Here is a 17,021-nt window from a genome sequence, read left to right as displayed (position 1 = left end):
TCTTGATTGGAAAGATTTAATATCAATAACATATCAATCTGTCTCCAAATAATATCTAAATCTAATGCAATTACAATTAGGTTGCTCAGGACTTCCCTGGCAGTCCAGTGGTTAAGACTCTACACTTCCACTGCAGGGGGTGCGGGAAGATCCTATATGCCACATGACGCGGCCAAAAAACAAACCCCCCAAAAATGATTAGGTTGCTCAAACAAGATTTTTGTTTTTCTTTACATTTTTAAAATGCTCTCATAGTTTGGAAGAATAAATGCTGGCTACCTGCCTAGAAAACATATGAAAAAGAAGAGCAGCGAGATTGACTTGCCCCAGCAGATATCAGAACATGCTATAAAGCCACTGTAATCAAATCAACACAATACTGGGACATGTAGAGATAAACAGAGGGTGGAATAGAACAGACTCCAGGAACAGCCCCCAGTATATGCAGTAACTTAAAGGGGACAGATCCACTCAGTTGGAAAATAAATGATTTAATAAATGACTTTGACACAAATGCCTATCTATTTGGAAGAAAATATAAGCAGACTCCCATTTCACATCAAATGCAGAAATATACTCCGAGTAGATTAAAGGCTTAATTACAAAACTTCACCTGCCACACCACAGCACGTTCTCCATGAAAATGCCTGGGATTTCATCAGTCGAAGACAACCTTTCCCTGTTCCCTGAACTTATAAAGAGATTTGGGTATGTTAGCTGAGGATGAACTGAAGAATAATTTGACATCTGGGAAACTGAGTTACTTATCTGGTTCATCTTTTCTCACAGGTACCTGTCCAGGCAGGAAGTCCATCTACAGCTAAGCCCTGACAACTTGGCCATTTGGTAGCAACAGTAACACTAACCTTCCGAGGTCCCAACCACCAGCAGGTACCTTTGCTTCCTCCTTCTCAGGGGAGATGGAGGTCATGTGGCTCCAGGTCTCCCAGCTGTGTCTCATTACACAGCCACATTCTCACCCACCCTCTCCTTGGAGTTCCCAGACACTGCCTTGAGCTGGTGTCCCCCCTCCCTCACCCTTCTTTGTCCTCGGCTTCTCTGTTCATGTCTCCCTTTCCACCTACCCCAGGTCTGGGTGCCACTCTCCAAACTTAATCTTTATCCCTATTTTCCTTGCTATTGCCTCTCTGCAGCTAGCTCTCCATTCCCACAGCTTTGAGTATCCTTAATGCTTAGGATTCTCAATTGATATTTTCAGTCTTTACCTGTCTCCCAAATCCTAGTGTTGCATCTATATTCGTCCCTGACTATTTCCAGTTGAACATCTTATTTACTTATCTCTGCTGGTGGCTACACTGTCCTCCTAAGCATAAAACATGTGATCTTTGACTCTTCCTCCTCTTTAATATTTAATATCCAGTCAGTTTCTAAGTACCATTCAAAATGTCTCCCTGGATTCCCACTACCACCCTTTTAGTAAAGCTCATGACACCTAAGCTTACGGCTACCATCTAGTCAACTCACTTACATCCTCCTCTACCAGCATAACCCTCCTTAACACCATTCTCAGGATGCCCATCCTGTGCTCAGGAAGCTATGAGGGCCTGCAGCATCCCAAATCTGCCTTGTTCAGCCCAAAGTCTTGCAAAACATCTCCTGCTCCCTCTCTTCACCCACTGCATCCTTTCTCTCATGCCTCAACACAAAGTCAGGTTGGGGTCCTGGACCTGAGAGGTCCTGGACATCTGTGAATAAACACCACTCACTGAGCATGGATGAATTGGGTGATGGGTAGAAGACAATGGAAAGCACAACTCTAAATGAAATATCACCTGCAAACATTATTCACAAAAAGCAACCCACCCCGGTAAAATGAACATCCATATTTTTGAAGGGGAGGGAGGCATGAACTATAAAAGCCATAAATAGGTTTTTGGTCCCAGTATGTACTGAAATATATTTAAAACAATTAAGATGAAGGGAGTGGAAATGGCAAAAGCAAAAACCAAACTCAAGGCATTAGGGTTTTAGAAGGCAGGTGCCAATCAGCTGAGGACCACCTTGGTTGTTATCAAAATGCCTGGAAGTGCCCTTGAAGCTGGAACCTGGGGTGGGAGGGGTACCATCTACCGGGCAGCAGGGTCTATCTCTAACAGATTCCATATCAGCCCCCCCATCCCCCCATCCCAAGGCCACCTGCAGGACTGACACACTGGCAAGCACAGGGCTGACTTCAGACAGTCGGAGAGCTGGCACGGGATTACTCCTGCCTTCTTTCTTTCAGTTGCTTTCAAATCATTTTGCCTTCTTAGAAGTAATGGGGGGGGGGCGCGGAGGAGTGGGAGGGGAAGGAGAAGACACCAGAAAAATAAAATCCTCTGCCCCAGGTTAGTTTTAAAGGAAGGCGACAGGCCGCCCTGAATGAAGGTTCCAGCATACAGAGGCCAACTTACCTCTACTTTTTCTACTACTTGCTTCCCAAAGGAGCAAACTTTGGTGGAACAGGTGACTGTCATATTCTCAGAACTCTCATACTGACTGGTCACGCCGTAAAAAGCCCCGGCATCATCTTGAATACTGCAGTTTAAATCAGCCTGTTGGAAATGAGATGGAGGTGGGGATTACTCTCTCATCGCAGGAGTCAAAGCAGTAACCATCCGGGTAAGACCTCCACCATGCTGGCTGGAGGGCAGTAGAGGGCTGGCGTGGCTCAGAGAGGCGGTGAGGGGACGCCTCGCTAGAAACAAGTTCTATGGCTCATCGGTTATTTTTTGAAGAGAATGCTAGTTTGGGCAGTCTTCCTTTGAAATAATGACATGCTACATGTATGTTTCATTTTACTTTCTTGCATTCAGTATAGAATACTATATATCCTTGTAATAAGACATTGATGAGATCTCCGAAATATGTGCAGAAAGCAATATATGAATTGTATTCATATTCACTAATCTGTAGATATAGTTAAAAGAACAGGAGAATCTGTAGCTGACTGGCCATTTGTTATATATGTAAAAACAGGTACTTCATTAACAAATTACAGCACCCAGAGGGGAAATGGTTCCTATTAAAGACTGGCTTACAAAGATGCAAAATAATTAATACAAGTTCCCACTCATTTAACATATTTTTATGATTACTTAGTGAGGCTCATGCTAGAAACAATACAGGACTACAAGCCAATATGGGATGTACAGAAAATAGCTTTAATTTAGATAGAAAATAAGTACCATGTCAAACGTACTCAGTTCGGACAATGGAAGCATTATTTTCAATTAAGGGTATTTTCTTTCAGGATGGTTAAGATTTGAACATGCGGAGAAGGGCTGAGAGAACGCTTGCACAGAAGCAGCCTGGAGTGCTTCATTCTAGCTACACCGTGAGGACTAAGGAGACAGGGAGGAATGAGTTTGGAAACGCCACAAGGGCCCAGGTAGAGGAGGACTAAGTAGGGGTATGGGTTGTATCCTGTAGGAAACGGGGACCTCTTGAAAGTGTTGACACAAGGCAGTGGGGTGATCAGAGCTGAGCTTCAAGGAGAAATGTCTCAGCGTGGTATAATGTTCACTGCAGAGGGAGACTGGGAGGCTGCTTCAGCGGCTAGATCACTGACAGACGGTCCCCTTCCCTCAAATATCTACTGACCCTTTCCTGCACACTAGGCACTGGGTGTGGAGCTGGGGATCAACGAGTCCACACAGCTTACGAGTTAGGAGGGGGGACACAGAAACAGAAATAAGCACTCCTGAGATGGGCACAGAGACATGAGAACAAATAGTGGGGAGGGAGCCCTTGGGGTCAGGGAAGCTTCTGATGATGATGCAGCTCAGATCCGAAGAGAGAAGCGCTGGCATGGGCTGGTGGATCATGCTGTAAGAGAGAGTGTATAAAGGGTGCTCGGCCAGAAACAAGGCTGGAACACAGAGAGCAAGGAGAGAGGGTAGCTGGGGAGGTGGGGGGTGTGTGGAGGGGTGCGGGGGAGGGTCTTACATCCTAAAACCAAGGGACATACAAGTTTTAAGTACATAGGATAGGGCCAGTGACTGTTTAGGATCAGATCTGCAATCCAGAAAGGCACCCCTGACCACAGCTTGGAGACTTGAGAAGAGAGTGAGAATGGATGAGTGAGGTGTGTCAGGAGGCCCGGAAGAAGTGCCAGATGAGGCATGGTACCTGGGCTACTAGGGTGGCTGCAGAGAAAGAGAGGGGGATCTGACACACAGCGAGACTGTATCTTGCGAGGTTTGGCACGTTTTGGCTAGCTAATTTTAATACCTTGACAGGCAATAACCGCCATGAAGACCTGAGTCAGCCTACATATATTTTTAATAAGGATCTGCATTTCAATTTCCCTCCTGAATTGAGTATCAAGAAAATCTCCATTTTCTTAGGCAAAACTTCGGATATGCTGGCTTCAAATAAAAGGACAATATACTTTATATTCCCTTTTCTTATGTGCCAAGAAATTCAAAGCTAAATTAAGTGTTCAACTATAGTCATTAACTTATTCTAGGTACTTCTAATAACCACTAACAACCAGTGTCCAGCTCCTGTTACGGGATTCCAATCTACTTTTACTTGTACTTGTCCAGTTTTACATTATCCATAAATTCAGTATTGCTCCCTCACACTTTGTTTTTTGGAATTTTATGGGGCATAAAGTGCAAATAATTAAAAATGCCCAGGTGTGCCTTTTGCTCACATTCAAAGGTTTGACATTTAGCTCCATGAGAGAGCAGTGTAGCGGGGAACAATGGAGGTCTTACCCTGAGATCTGAATCTCAGTTCCTTAAGGATGAAGAGAGGCCCGTGAGTCTACGTGGGCTCCAACCTCCAGTACAGAAACATACCAGTGTATCCTAGGCACACAGGAGCTCTGACACTGGGCTGTCATCCAGCCTTCCAGGGCGGGTATCACCTGCTGTGAACTAAGAGAGGGCCTTTCAGAACTTAGAGCGGGTCCTGCCACAAGCTGAGAAGTGGCTCAGGTGTTTTGCGGGGGTGGGATGACCAGTGATGTTCTTTGTGGGATTGATGCTCTTACTATTATGATGTAGTTTGTGCCAACAAGGTTTAACTTAAAAAAAAAAAAAAAAAAGGAAAAATATGCATGTGGTAAGGAAAAAAAAAAAATCAAACCGTAAAAAGGATGTACGTTGTATTTCTACCCTGAACTGCCAACCTCCCTAGATGACCAGTGTTATTTCTCAAGTGTCCTTTTAGAGATATTTAGCATTTAGATATTCAAACATACACATTCCCTCTTTTCTACACAAACTGTAACATTCCTCTAAACCTGGTTATAAATAAATACTTCTTAGAATTCACATAGTACTGATATAGAATACCAGTTTTTAAAAGAACAGCCCTTTAAAAAACTGAACAGCCACACTTTTTGGTGGCTGCATATTATTCCATTATACAGATGCATCATAATTTAACATGTGCTCTACAGATGAATATTTAGAATGCTTCCCACATCAGTGCAATAATAAGTTAAGTGGAACAGGAAAGGTCCATTAGAAATTACTTTTACTTTGTTTTCATTCAATTAAAAAAACTCCCTGCTTTGAAAATGAGAATTAATGGGCCATAAATACACTGTTAACTAATACTGCAATTTAAACAAACTCATTTTGATGTAATCAAGTTGTTGTGAAGGACTGGTGGACAATCAAAAACAGTCTGGTGTTTGTGGTGTAAGGGGTGGAGTGTGGGAAGGAGCACGGGGAAATTAGCAATGTGCAGGGGAGTCAACAGGAGAGTACATGGGATTGGGTTACTTTTAAAAAACTATCAACTTCAAATTACATCAACTTAACCAGGAGGGAGGTTTCTTAAGAACTGCACCTCAACTCCCTAGGAACAATGTTTTCTTTTCTTTCATTTTTTTCAATGCTCCATTTTTCACTTTATTTACTTCAGTGGCAGTATTTTTATATACAATTTTAAAGGTTATATTCCATTTACAGTTATTATAAAATATTGGCTACACTCCTGTGTTGTACAGTACATCCTCGAGCCTATCTTACTTACACCCAATAGTTTGTACCCCCCACTCTGCCACCCTTATATTGCCCCCCCGCCCCCATACTGGTAACCACTAGTTTGTTCTCTATATCTCTATAATATATTTTGTTATATTCACTAGTTTGTTGTATTTTTTAGATTTCACATATAAGCGATATCATACAGTATTTATCTTTTTGTCTGACTCATTTCACTTAGCATAATGCAGTGGCAGTATTTTTGACAAGCAAAAGATTTACAATGTAAACAAACTACGGCTCTTAAAATCTAAAGCAAGCATAGAAATAAATATACAAAATAATCCATCCATACATACAAATTCAACATGTTACCCAAGTTTATAATGGCATTCACCATAATTTGATGTTAGCAAAATTGCAGAAAATTTTCACAGCTTTTATGTTTCCACACTTCAGTAATAACTGGTGCTACAGCAGCGGCACGCGTAGTAGATTTGACAGTTAGAGGGGATCGCTTTTAAGACCCCCTTCCTTGGACAAAATTATCTTCAGTAATCATCAGCACTGTTTCACCGTTTTAAACACAAAAGCTCTGAAAGTGGTAACAGAATGAAGTGACTCTAGTTCTACTTTTTCGTCTTCATAACTACTGTGCCCATTTCCAAATCACAGAAGCAGCGGCACTGTGTGGACCGCAGCTCCAACAATTCCAAACTGTTAGAACTTACTCTAGAACAGAAGACTGATTCTTCAATCACATGCGTCATTAAAGAACAAGTAACATAGTGGATAAGCAATAAAAGTGTGCTGGTTTGAAGCATATATATATGTGTGTGTCTATACGTACATACGAAATAAAATATATATGAAATATATACACAAAATAAAAGCCCAACACTAATTTTACCAGTTGTTTAAGGCTTAGGCCAATAAAGGATTTTTTCTTTTTGAGGAATATTTTATTGATAGCATTGTTTAGAAATGTGGGCACAGTGTGATAATAAAAATGACAACCATTTTTAGACGCTTTTGCCATATAAACTTCTCTGCAATGAACCTCCTTAATGCCTGCATGTGGGGCAGACCATTCCCACTCTCACCTTTGGTTCACCACTGTCCCTTAGAATTCCCTAAATAATTTAATTAGTTTTAATTTGGAATGGATGACCCGTAGGTACAATGTCAGGTAGTATAAAAAATGAAGGTATTCGGGCTTCCCTGGTGGCGTGGTGGTTGGGAGTCCGCCTGCCGGTGCAGGGGACACGGGTTCGTGCCCCGGTCCGGGAGGATCCCACATGCCGTGGGGCAGCTGGGCCCGTGAGCCATGGCCGCTGAGCCTGCGCGTCCGGAGCCTGTGCTCCACAACGGGAGAGGCCGCAGCGGTGAGAGGCCCGCGTACCGCAAAAAAAAAAAAAAAAAAAAAAAAAAAAAAAAAAAAAAGGTATTCAAGAATTCACATTATGGGGCTTCCCTGGTGGCGCAGTGGTTGGGAGTCCGCCTGCACATGCAGAGGACACGGATTCGTGCCCCGGTCTGGGGGGATCCCACGTGCCGCGAAGTGGCTGGGCCCGTGGGCCATGGCCGCTGGGCCTGCGCGTCCGGAGCCTGTGCTCCGCAACGGGAGGGGCCACAGCAGTGAGAGGCCCGCGTACCGCAAAAAAAAAAAAGAATTCACATTATGAAACTCCACCATCTGAAACAATCTCAACAAAGTATGAGTTTTAAAGTTGTTAGGATTAACTTTTTTACATAAAATTAAAGTAGAACATACATTCAGAGAAGTGTACAAATCACAAGTTTACAGACTGATTCATTTTTATAAAATGAACACACCCATGTAACCAGCACCCAGATGAGGAAATAGAACAGAAGCCCCCTCATCCATGCTCCCTTTCAGTACAATCAAACCCCCCATGTCACAAGAGTAACCTTCATCCTAAAATACTGTACTTTAATCTTGTCTGGTTTTGTGAACGTTTCACGAGTGGAATCACATAGTGCTGACTCCTCTGTGTTTAGTTTTATTTGTGCAGCATTACAGTGTGAGAGCCATCCATGCTGTGGTGTGTAGTTCAGCTATCCCTGCCACTGTAGAGTACTCCACTGAATGGACTATACCACCACCTATCTCTTCTACGGATGGACATTTACAATGTTTCCAAATTGAACCTATTATGAAGAGCGCTACTCTGAAAATTCAGGGATACGCATTTGATGAACTCATGTGTGCACTCCTGTTAGGTGTTCCTAGGAGTGCAATTGCTGGTCATGAGATCTATGTGCATTTTCAGCTTTCATTTAGATAAGAGGAACAGATTGTTTTTGAATTATCTTGCTTTTCTTAAAAAAGTTTGAGACAACTTTGTATTTAATTATTAGTGTATATTTAATAGGTTAGATTTTAAAAGACCTCTCAACTAACAGAAAATAAGCAATTTGCTATTACAACTGCTTTGCAGTTACTTTTGAACATGGAAAATAATTACACAGCCATCCAACCGTATCACAGTTGTTCTTTGGGAATTTTCTAGGAGGAGGTATTGATGTGAAAGATAATTATCTGTCAGCTGATGATATTATGATTATCTCAGAAAGAAATATGGTCACTGAACCCCCGTGGAGCAAAGGTAATATCAAAGAAAGAATGCTAATATTAAATCAGCAACAGAGGAGGTAAACTCTGTAATGAGTCTATGATTCGTGCTGAGTTCATTATCCACCCTCTCGATTCATTTTTCCCAACTGAAAACTCAGGGCAAACCTATTTCATGTAGCTCTGAAGGCAAGAAAATGAGGGAAAAAATGCTGGTATCAGACATACAAACTATTTTTGCCTAATCAGCTTTTATCTGATCACAGGATATTTTCTAAAAGCAAATAAATATAAAAATCCAAGAAATAGGGACTTCCCTGGTGGTGCAGTGGTTGAGAATCCATCTCCCAATGCAGGGGACACGGGTCCAAGAAGATCCCACACGCCACGGAGCAACTAGGCTCGTGCGCCACAACTCCTGAGCCTGAGCTCTAGAGCCCACGAGCCACAATTACTGAGCCCACGTGCTGCAACTACTGAAGCCTGCGTGCCTAGAGCCCGTGCTCCACAACAAGAGAAGCCACTTCAATGAGAAGCCCAAGCACCGCAACAAAGAGTAGCCCCCGCTTGCCGCAACCAGAGAGAGCCCACGCGCAGCAACGAAGACCCAACCCAGCCAAATATAAATGAATGAATGAATAAATAAATAAATAAATAAATAAATCCAAGAAACAACTAGAACCCAGCAAACCTATCTTCCCAACAAATTCCAAATTCAAATGATATCCTATCCTCCGGGGATAAGCCAGCTGTTGGGGCCCAGGGCAGGCCGTTCCAAAATGTGCCTCAATGGCATACTTATTTTGGATTAAAGTTACTTAAGAAACAACCAATGGAAGAGGGACACTCTGACCCTCCCCTCCGTCTCCCTGAAAGCAGGAAATAAATCTCTCATATGAAAGGTATACTTCTGCATCTGGAGGTAGAAGGACACCCTTATCACCAGAGATAGAGAATTTAGGGCCGAGAAGCCTTTTAAACAAACCTCGTTACTTTAAAATATTACTTCCCCAAGCCCAAGCCCTGTTTAGATTCTTCCCTAATTAAGCACCCCAAACCTACGTCTCTTTGTCCTGTGATTCCTCACAAATTTATCGTTTGTCTAAGAAGTATAATAGATGCCTGCTTCAGCCACTTCTTAGGTCCCATTTCTGTGTGAACTCCATTGCCATGAATTAAAAATTTGTTTCTTTTTCTCCTATTAATCTGTCTTGTGTCAATTTTATTTTCAGTCCAGCCACAAGAACTCAAGAGGGGTAGAAGGGGAAATTTCCCCCTCCCTAGCTAGTCATGGCCATGCTCTAAAATGAAAAAACAAAAACCCCAAAAAAAAAGCGCCTTGCCAATGTGACTGGAGAGGGCAAGTCCAGGCAAACGGGCCCTTCTAAGGAATCTTTGCCCATTTTGCCCTAGAACAGAGACCCTCCATAGGAACTGGGTTCAGAGACCAGCTCCTTCTCCTACCACCTAAGGCAGGAGACCTTTCTACAGTATCCTGACCTGCAGTGCCTTCTGGCTAAATACTACCTTCAGACACAGGAAAATCATTACTTTAATAAAATACTCACCATGTCCCGGGCAGACCTAATGGTTAGAGTTCTTTTTCCTGTTGTTATTAGTCTTCTATTGCTGCTTTAACAAACTACCACAAATTTAGTGACTTAAAACACCACCAATTTATGATCTTCTACTACTGTAGGTCAGACATCCAATATGGGTCTCACCAGGCTGAGATCAAGGTATTGGTGGAGCTGTGTTCATTTCTGGAGGCTTTGGGGAGGGATCGGATTCTTTGCCTCTTTCAGCTTCCACAGTCCTTGTCTCTTAGCTCCTTGCCCCATTTTCAAAGCCAGCAACACCAGGCTGAGTCCTCACATTGTCAGCTGTCATCTCTCTAGACCTCTTCTCTTGCCTCCCTCTGCCACTTTTTTTTTTTTTTTTTTTTTTTTTTTTTTTTTGCGGTACGCGGGCCTCTCACTGTTGTGGCCTCTCCCGTTGTGGAGCACGGGCTCCGGACGCGCAGGCTCAGTGGCCATGGCTCACGGGCACAGCCACTCCGCGGCATGTGGGATCCTCCCGGACCGGGGCACGAACCCGTGTCCCCTGCATCAGCAGGCGGACTCTCAACCACTGCACCACCAGGGAAGCCCCCCTCTGCCACTTTTAAGGAAACTTGGGATTTACCCACTCACATAACCCAAGATATTTCCCTGTCTGCTCTTAGCGACCTCCTCTCCCCGTTTCCATGTAATGTAACACATCCCCTAACACTGTGATAAGAACTTGGACATGCTGATGCCAACCACACCCATTAAGTCGCAATCGGCTTCCCAGCCGCTTCCACCTACAGCTCTGCCTTCTGGAATCACGCAGGCCTAAGAACACAGCTGTAAGACAATCCTGCAACCGTCTTTCATTTCCCCCCTCATCTCACCTTTCCACTCCCCCTTCTCACCACAAGAGTTCTTCAGGTCCTACTGTTTCCTAGGATTCAAGTTCCATGTTTATTTTTATTAAACTCCATCCTGACTTCAGACCTCCCTTCCATCTGGTTCAGAGACTTGAGAATCCCGAGTCTTCACTTGTCATCATCTCATCTCAGACACCTGATGGACCTGACGGACAGCATGGACAGCGGTCACTCCTCTGCGTCTCACTCTCCTCATCTCTAACCTCAGAGAAGATCTGTTTCCAAAGCCCACCACTGTGATCAGAAGAGAGAACGTATACGAGACTCATCTGTATACTGAAACGTGCCACATAAACGTAAACGATGGCCACTCCTGTCAACCCAGGGACTTCACCACAGACCTGGACAGAGATTAAAGACAGAGCCTCAAGTCACATCTCCAGAGGTGTGACCCAGAGTAGATGGTGGTTCATAATCAACAAACAAGATAGAAGCTTTCCCCCCAGAGCCAGTCTGAGTCCTAATCCATGCTTATCAGGTGAGCAGCACAGATGCAGCAATGGCTTTTTTCAAACAGAAAACTTAGTACTTTTTCTGATTTGTGAGTTTATAACAAGCCTTAGGTTTTAGGCATGACTGCTCAAACAGGTACAAAATTACAATCTTTCCCACAAAGATATGATTAGAGATGTCATGCAATTCTGCCTGGAAGTAAAAAAGGCCATCATTAATAAATGTGTGGGGAATGAATTAAAAACTTGAGGATCTATATGTGGGCAAGTCCTGGAAAACAGTGTAAGCTCGAAGTAGAAGCAGGTTACAATGCTAGGCAGAGAAAGCTGACTGCACCAGGCAGCAAGGAAACAAAAAAGTGAAACATCAAATTCCCTCAAATTCTTCCCTAAATAATCCTTCTCTTACACACTTGTTACTTCTGCAGCTGAGACATGTAAGTCACAAGACAAGACTTCGGCTTGCTTTCTCCTCTGTTACCTCTCACTCAGCAAGCGTATTTGTTCATGGATGTGTTCCACTGCTTCATTTCATGTTTTGAAATTGAAGAAGAAGAAAAAAAAAAGCAATATTCTTCAAAGAATGATTCCTCCCATTTCATGGGTGAGGAAAACAAGGCCTAGCCCAGTTACATAGGATCCAGAGTCCTCTGAGAGGAGGGCTGGGCCAGGGAAGCGGCTCTGCAAAACCTCAGGCCTCTGGAAACCTGGCTCCAGGTGCCTGAAGGACAGGGAAATGAGCGTGAGGGTTGCCAAGGGCGGAATGGAATGCTGCAGCTCAGGCAGAGGCAGCATTTGGCTGACGACAACTACTTTGTCACTGGCCTCAGAAAGAAAAGGCCTGCAGGAAGAAAGAGGAAGCAGATCAGTCCAAAGGCAGGGGAGAGGGCTTGGCCATGGGGTAGGAAAGGAGCAGGCTGCAGACACTCCCTTCTCACCGGCCTCTCCCTTCCACCTGGAGCGCTTGGAAGGGCTGGGCAGGAATTACTTGGTTGCAAAAATGAAAACATCAAGAGGATTGTCCCTGACAAGAGACAGTATAATAGGCACCGATGGATGCAAGGAGACGCTGGCATTTTCAAACCACCACTTTGAACCTCTCCTCTCCATCCTCTCCCAGCCATGATCAAAGGACCAAGATTTCAAATTGTGAAGCAATTTTTTCCAATGGCAGCATCTGGCTCCTTGGCAGGCAGCGCTGGGAGCCAGGCCCTGTCGTGGGCGTCCATCCAGGCCTGCCACGTGGTGAGGCTCGGCCAGGCAGGGCACCACGTGGGCTTTACAGCTGCTCCCCCAGGCGCCGCTACAGCAGTCGCTCCGCCCTGGGCTGTGAGCCGGCAGGCAGAAGTGCTCCAGGAGGCAGCCCGGGCAGGGGACTCTTGAGGCTGTGGTCTGCTCCCTAACCCTCCCGCCTGACTCATCTGCACGTATCTGCCCCGGTGGCTTCGGAGACCTGGGGTGCGGGAAGCTGGGATGACTGTGGGACAGCCACCACGTCCCCTCCCCCGCCCCGGGGGGCAGGTCGACTTGCATTTGGGGAGAGCGAGAAAGCTGCCCAAAGGGAAGGGAGCCTTTGAGGGTGTTCACTTCAGGCCACGGTGCCCCTGCCCGGTGCAACAGGACGAAGCTGTAGCTCTCCGGCCACAGCTGTTTTAAATAAGAATAACAGGCATAAACTCAGCCGCCCCCCCACCCCCCGCCGCTCTTCAAGTTACTTCCCACGAACTAGGGCATATATTTACATCTACAAAATAGAAGATTTAAAAAAACAACCACCAAGAGCCCCTTTATAGTGCAGATCGGCACCCCATTTGAATTTCATCAACATTTAGTACTTCAAAGAATCTTAAAAGCTTGCTCTAATTACAATAGGCACTGCTTGAAAGACTGGCTGTTTGCATTGCAAATTCCTACAAATACTGGCATTCATTAAAAAAATTCAATTAATATCGCCCACACAACTTCAGGTAACTGCCACTGGTGACTTCACACAGTAGCTGGGGTGAAAGAGCAAAGGTCTCAGGCCCTAGTACAAAGCAGCTGCACAGGCCAGTTCTCTCCAATGGAGGCAGTTAATGAGTCCTGGGTGCCCAGCTGAGCTGGCCCTTCACTCAGCGCATTCATCAGGCAGGCGAACATCGGCCAGAGACTACCTTTTCCAGACCAGAAAACAAGGCCTTTTTCTGGTCTGGAGTTTTTGTGCATGAACAGTCTTACATAGAACAATAACAACAAATCAATCAACTAAGTAACAAGTGTAGAGTTGCCAAATAAAATAACAGGCTGCCTGGTTAAATTTGATTTTTATATAAACAACATACTTTTTTTTGTAGGGATACGGACATATCCCTTTGTCCCAAAGATGGCATGGGACAGACACTAAAAAAGTATACGCTGTTTACCTGAAATTCAAATCGAACTGGGTGGTTTGAATTCTCATTTGCTAAATCTGGCAACTCTTCTAACAATTCACCTTTACCAAAAAAGAATAACAAAAATTGGGACTTACCCTCAAATTTCCATTGCTGTACTGAGACATCTTATGCTCAAAATATTTTTGAGTGGGAAAAAAATGAAGCTGCTGAATAACACATGGAGCACAATACTTCTTTTAGTAAAAACAAATGGTGTATGTACAATGTTCGTAGATGCATATAAAAAGTCAGGAAGGATACAGGGCTGATGGCGGGTCGGTTTCACTTTTTCTTCTATAGTCTTTGGAACTGCTTGGAAAATTTAATAAGCTTCTCTTGCTTTGGTAATGTAAACAGTACATTAAAATGGGGGTGGATGGGTAGGGTGTACCTTGCATCTCTACCTTCACAGGGAGAGGGAATTTCACACATCACCAAGGGTATAGGTCCAGTTTTAGACAACTGACCAAGATGCCTAAGGGGTTTATGACTATGACTAGGTAATCCACTAACTCCTTGCAAAACTGGGTCTGGAAATAAGCAGCCACACCCTGATTGTGCCACTTCAATTCTTTCCTTCTCAAGCTTTTCTTGGTGATGGTTACAGAGTGAAGCTAACTGTGTCTCCATGAACAGGGTGAATGCTGGGAGGTGCAGGTGTACCACACGTCTGCTTTCCCCTGGGCTTCTGCTTAGCAGCAGCTCTTGGGGGCACAGTGGCTCTGCATCTCAGCCTGTAACCACGGCATGGAGCAGAGTTAAACAGCCCCATGCAGGAAAGAATGGACCCCTGACCTTGGCTTTGTTAGTAACCACTGAGCCCAATGGCCCAGGACAGAAAGCATTAGAGGAACAGCTGTCAGATGGGTTCTCCCATGAGGTTAAGGGAATTCCCAATTTAGATTCTGCCTAGATGTCCTGAAGAGTTCAAGGTTAAAAAAAAAAAAAAATTATCCGTGGTGGGACTGAGGTCAAGGGATTGAGGGAAAAGCAGAGTGAGCTTCTGCTCCCAGCTTCCAGGCTGTCCTATTCTGCCTTATGTTTTCAGCGGATTCAGAAAGACTCTTTTAAATAAAGTCACTGCCATGGAGATCGTTTCCACCCTCAACTCTCACAATTCTCCAGGTTCTGTGAGGCCCAGCGGCCCCCAGAACCTTCTGTCAACTCTCAGTAGGACTCCTGGTCTCTGCACAAAAGTCCACCTGCCCTGAAAACTCCTTCCCACTCCCTTTCCATTGATTAAATTCTTTCAAGATTCAGCTCAAATGCCGCATCTTTGTGAGGCCTTCCAGAATGTTCTCAGGCAGAAAGAGCACCTCCTCTACCTCTGTGCTTCCACATTTCCACTACAGCCCCTATCCCACAGTGTGTCTGCCATCCCACACCAGACCCTAAGGTCTGCCTCTTACTCATGTGTGCTTCCCCAGCTTTCTAGGAGCAAAGTAGAAATCAGTGAATTGACTGATTTGTTGAATGACTCACCGGTGATGTGTATATTCATTACTAATGCAAATGATTAAACTATTTCTTTTTTTTTTTTGCGGTACGCGGGCCTCTCACTGTTGTGGCCTCTCCCGTTGCGGAGCACAGGCTCCAGACGGGCAGACTCAGCGGCCATGGCTCACGGGCTCAGCCACTCCGCAGCATGTGGGATCTTCCCGGACCGGGGCACGAACCCGTGTCCCCTGCCTCGGCAGGCGGACTCTCAACCACTGCGCCACCGGGGAAGCCCTGATTAAACTATTTCTATAAGAACCTAACAACTCCAGAGAGAGCCTGGAGAAGTTTTTGTGTGAATCTCTTGAGGTATCCTCCTACCCGCTTTCAGTAAATTCCTTGAGAAATTTATTTAACAAACTGTCAGATGCCTACGATATCTGCCTACACTATCAGAGCTGGCCAAGTGACAGTTATAGGACCCCATGTACAGCAATTCCTCTAGGTGTACTGAATGAAATAACTCTTCATCAACTGAATTAAAAAAATAAATAAATAAAATAAATAAAATTAAAAACTGTTGAAAATCTGCTATATACATTGCACTGCTGGATAAACAAATGCTATGGATAGGATCCTTGCTCCCTGGGCAAGGCTTACCAAGTTTAGGGCACAGGGCTGGGAAAACAGGAAGGAAGCAATAATAGCAGTCAATGCAGAAAGCGCTAACAAGCTCCAGATATTTTTCTCGTAATATCAAACCAAAATGGGTTGGATGTGCAAGGTTACTGACCACCATGCCCCACCCCCCATCCTTCCACATGAAATATCAGAACCTGCTATCCAAAGATGATTTTTCAAAAAAACAGACCCTGGTGAAGATAATCATAGAGTCACAGTCTACCAAAGAGAATTTATCATGTATTACCCCCATAAGTACCTCTGAATACGGTATTTCTTGCTAATCTTCCTTCCACTACATCATGCCATTACTTCCTATTGTTCACATAATTTCAGAACTGAACACTGTTGTGAGAAGAGACAGAAGGAGAGAGAAAGGGAAAGCTTGTTGAACTGAAAGGCCCTTTCCTTATTGACAACCGTTTAAAACATGTGGGGAGCAAATTATTCCATTTTGCTAACGTCCTTTTCCATGAATTGCAACAGGGACATTTGGTTCCAAATGACAGACTCAAGTCTACAATTCCAGCCTAAATCATGCAGAATCCAATTAGAAACAGGCTGAAACTCCAGAGGGGGTCTATCAGGCCAGGTTACATGTGCACCCAGTTTCTTCTCCCTAAATAAAGCCCAGTTGTTTTATTTATAGTGCCTGTCATTTTGTCCAACAAATGTCATTTCGTTCCTACCAAGATAAAAACATCTTCTAAAGGCTGCCCTCTTTCCAGATAATTCGCTTTCCATTTCTGTTTTATAATATCTCCTCACATCTGCTCTGGTTAGTAAAACTAGCCTTGCTTTTTCTTCCCCGAGAAAAATAGGTTAAGAAAGTAAGTTGAATGACTATGAATAAATTGTTAATTGTTTACACTGGATGATCATAATCCCAAGAATTTTAAAAAGCAAAGCATAAATAGCCATAGGGTAACATGGAGTATATCCTGATTTCTAACATACCACTAATTTAGTAATGATTTGAGAGAAAAAAGAAATATTATAATTAAGAATTTGTTTCTTAACCACAGG

The 17,021-nt window shown here is 44.1% G+C and overlaps 1 protein-coding gene across 9 annotated transcripts in view; it reads right to left on the bottom strand.

Annotated features, from left to right (window-relative positions):
• Positions 1-17,021, bottom strand: part of TEAD1 (TEA domain transcription factor 1) — a 268,659-nt gene that overhangs the window by 17,804 nt on the left and 233,834 nt on the right. For all 9 annotated transcript variants that reach the window (XM_082627122.1, XM_082627123.1, XM_082627125.1 and 6 more), the window contains one exon: positions 2,415-2,555. In XM_082627122.1, coding sequence (XP_082483248.1) covers positions 2,415-2,555 — 141 coding nt within the window. The remainder of the gene's footprint in view (positions 1-2,414; positions 2,556-17,021) is intronic.

This window comes from Mesoplodon mirus, assembly GCF_964341445.2.
Source record: "Mesoplodon mirus genome assembly, chromosome: 7".
NCBI classification, from domain to species: Eukaryota; Metazoa; Chordata; class Mammalia; order Artiodactyla; family Ziphiidae; genus Mesoplodon; species Mesoplodon mirus.
The sequence above is the reverse complement of the archived record's forward strand: the minus strand, read 5'-3'. Positions and strand labels throughout refer to the sequence as shown.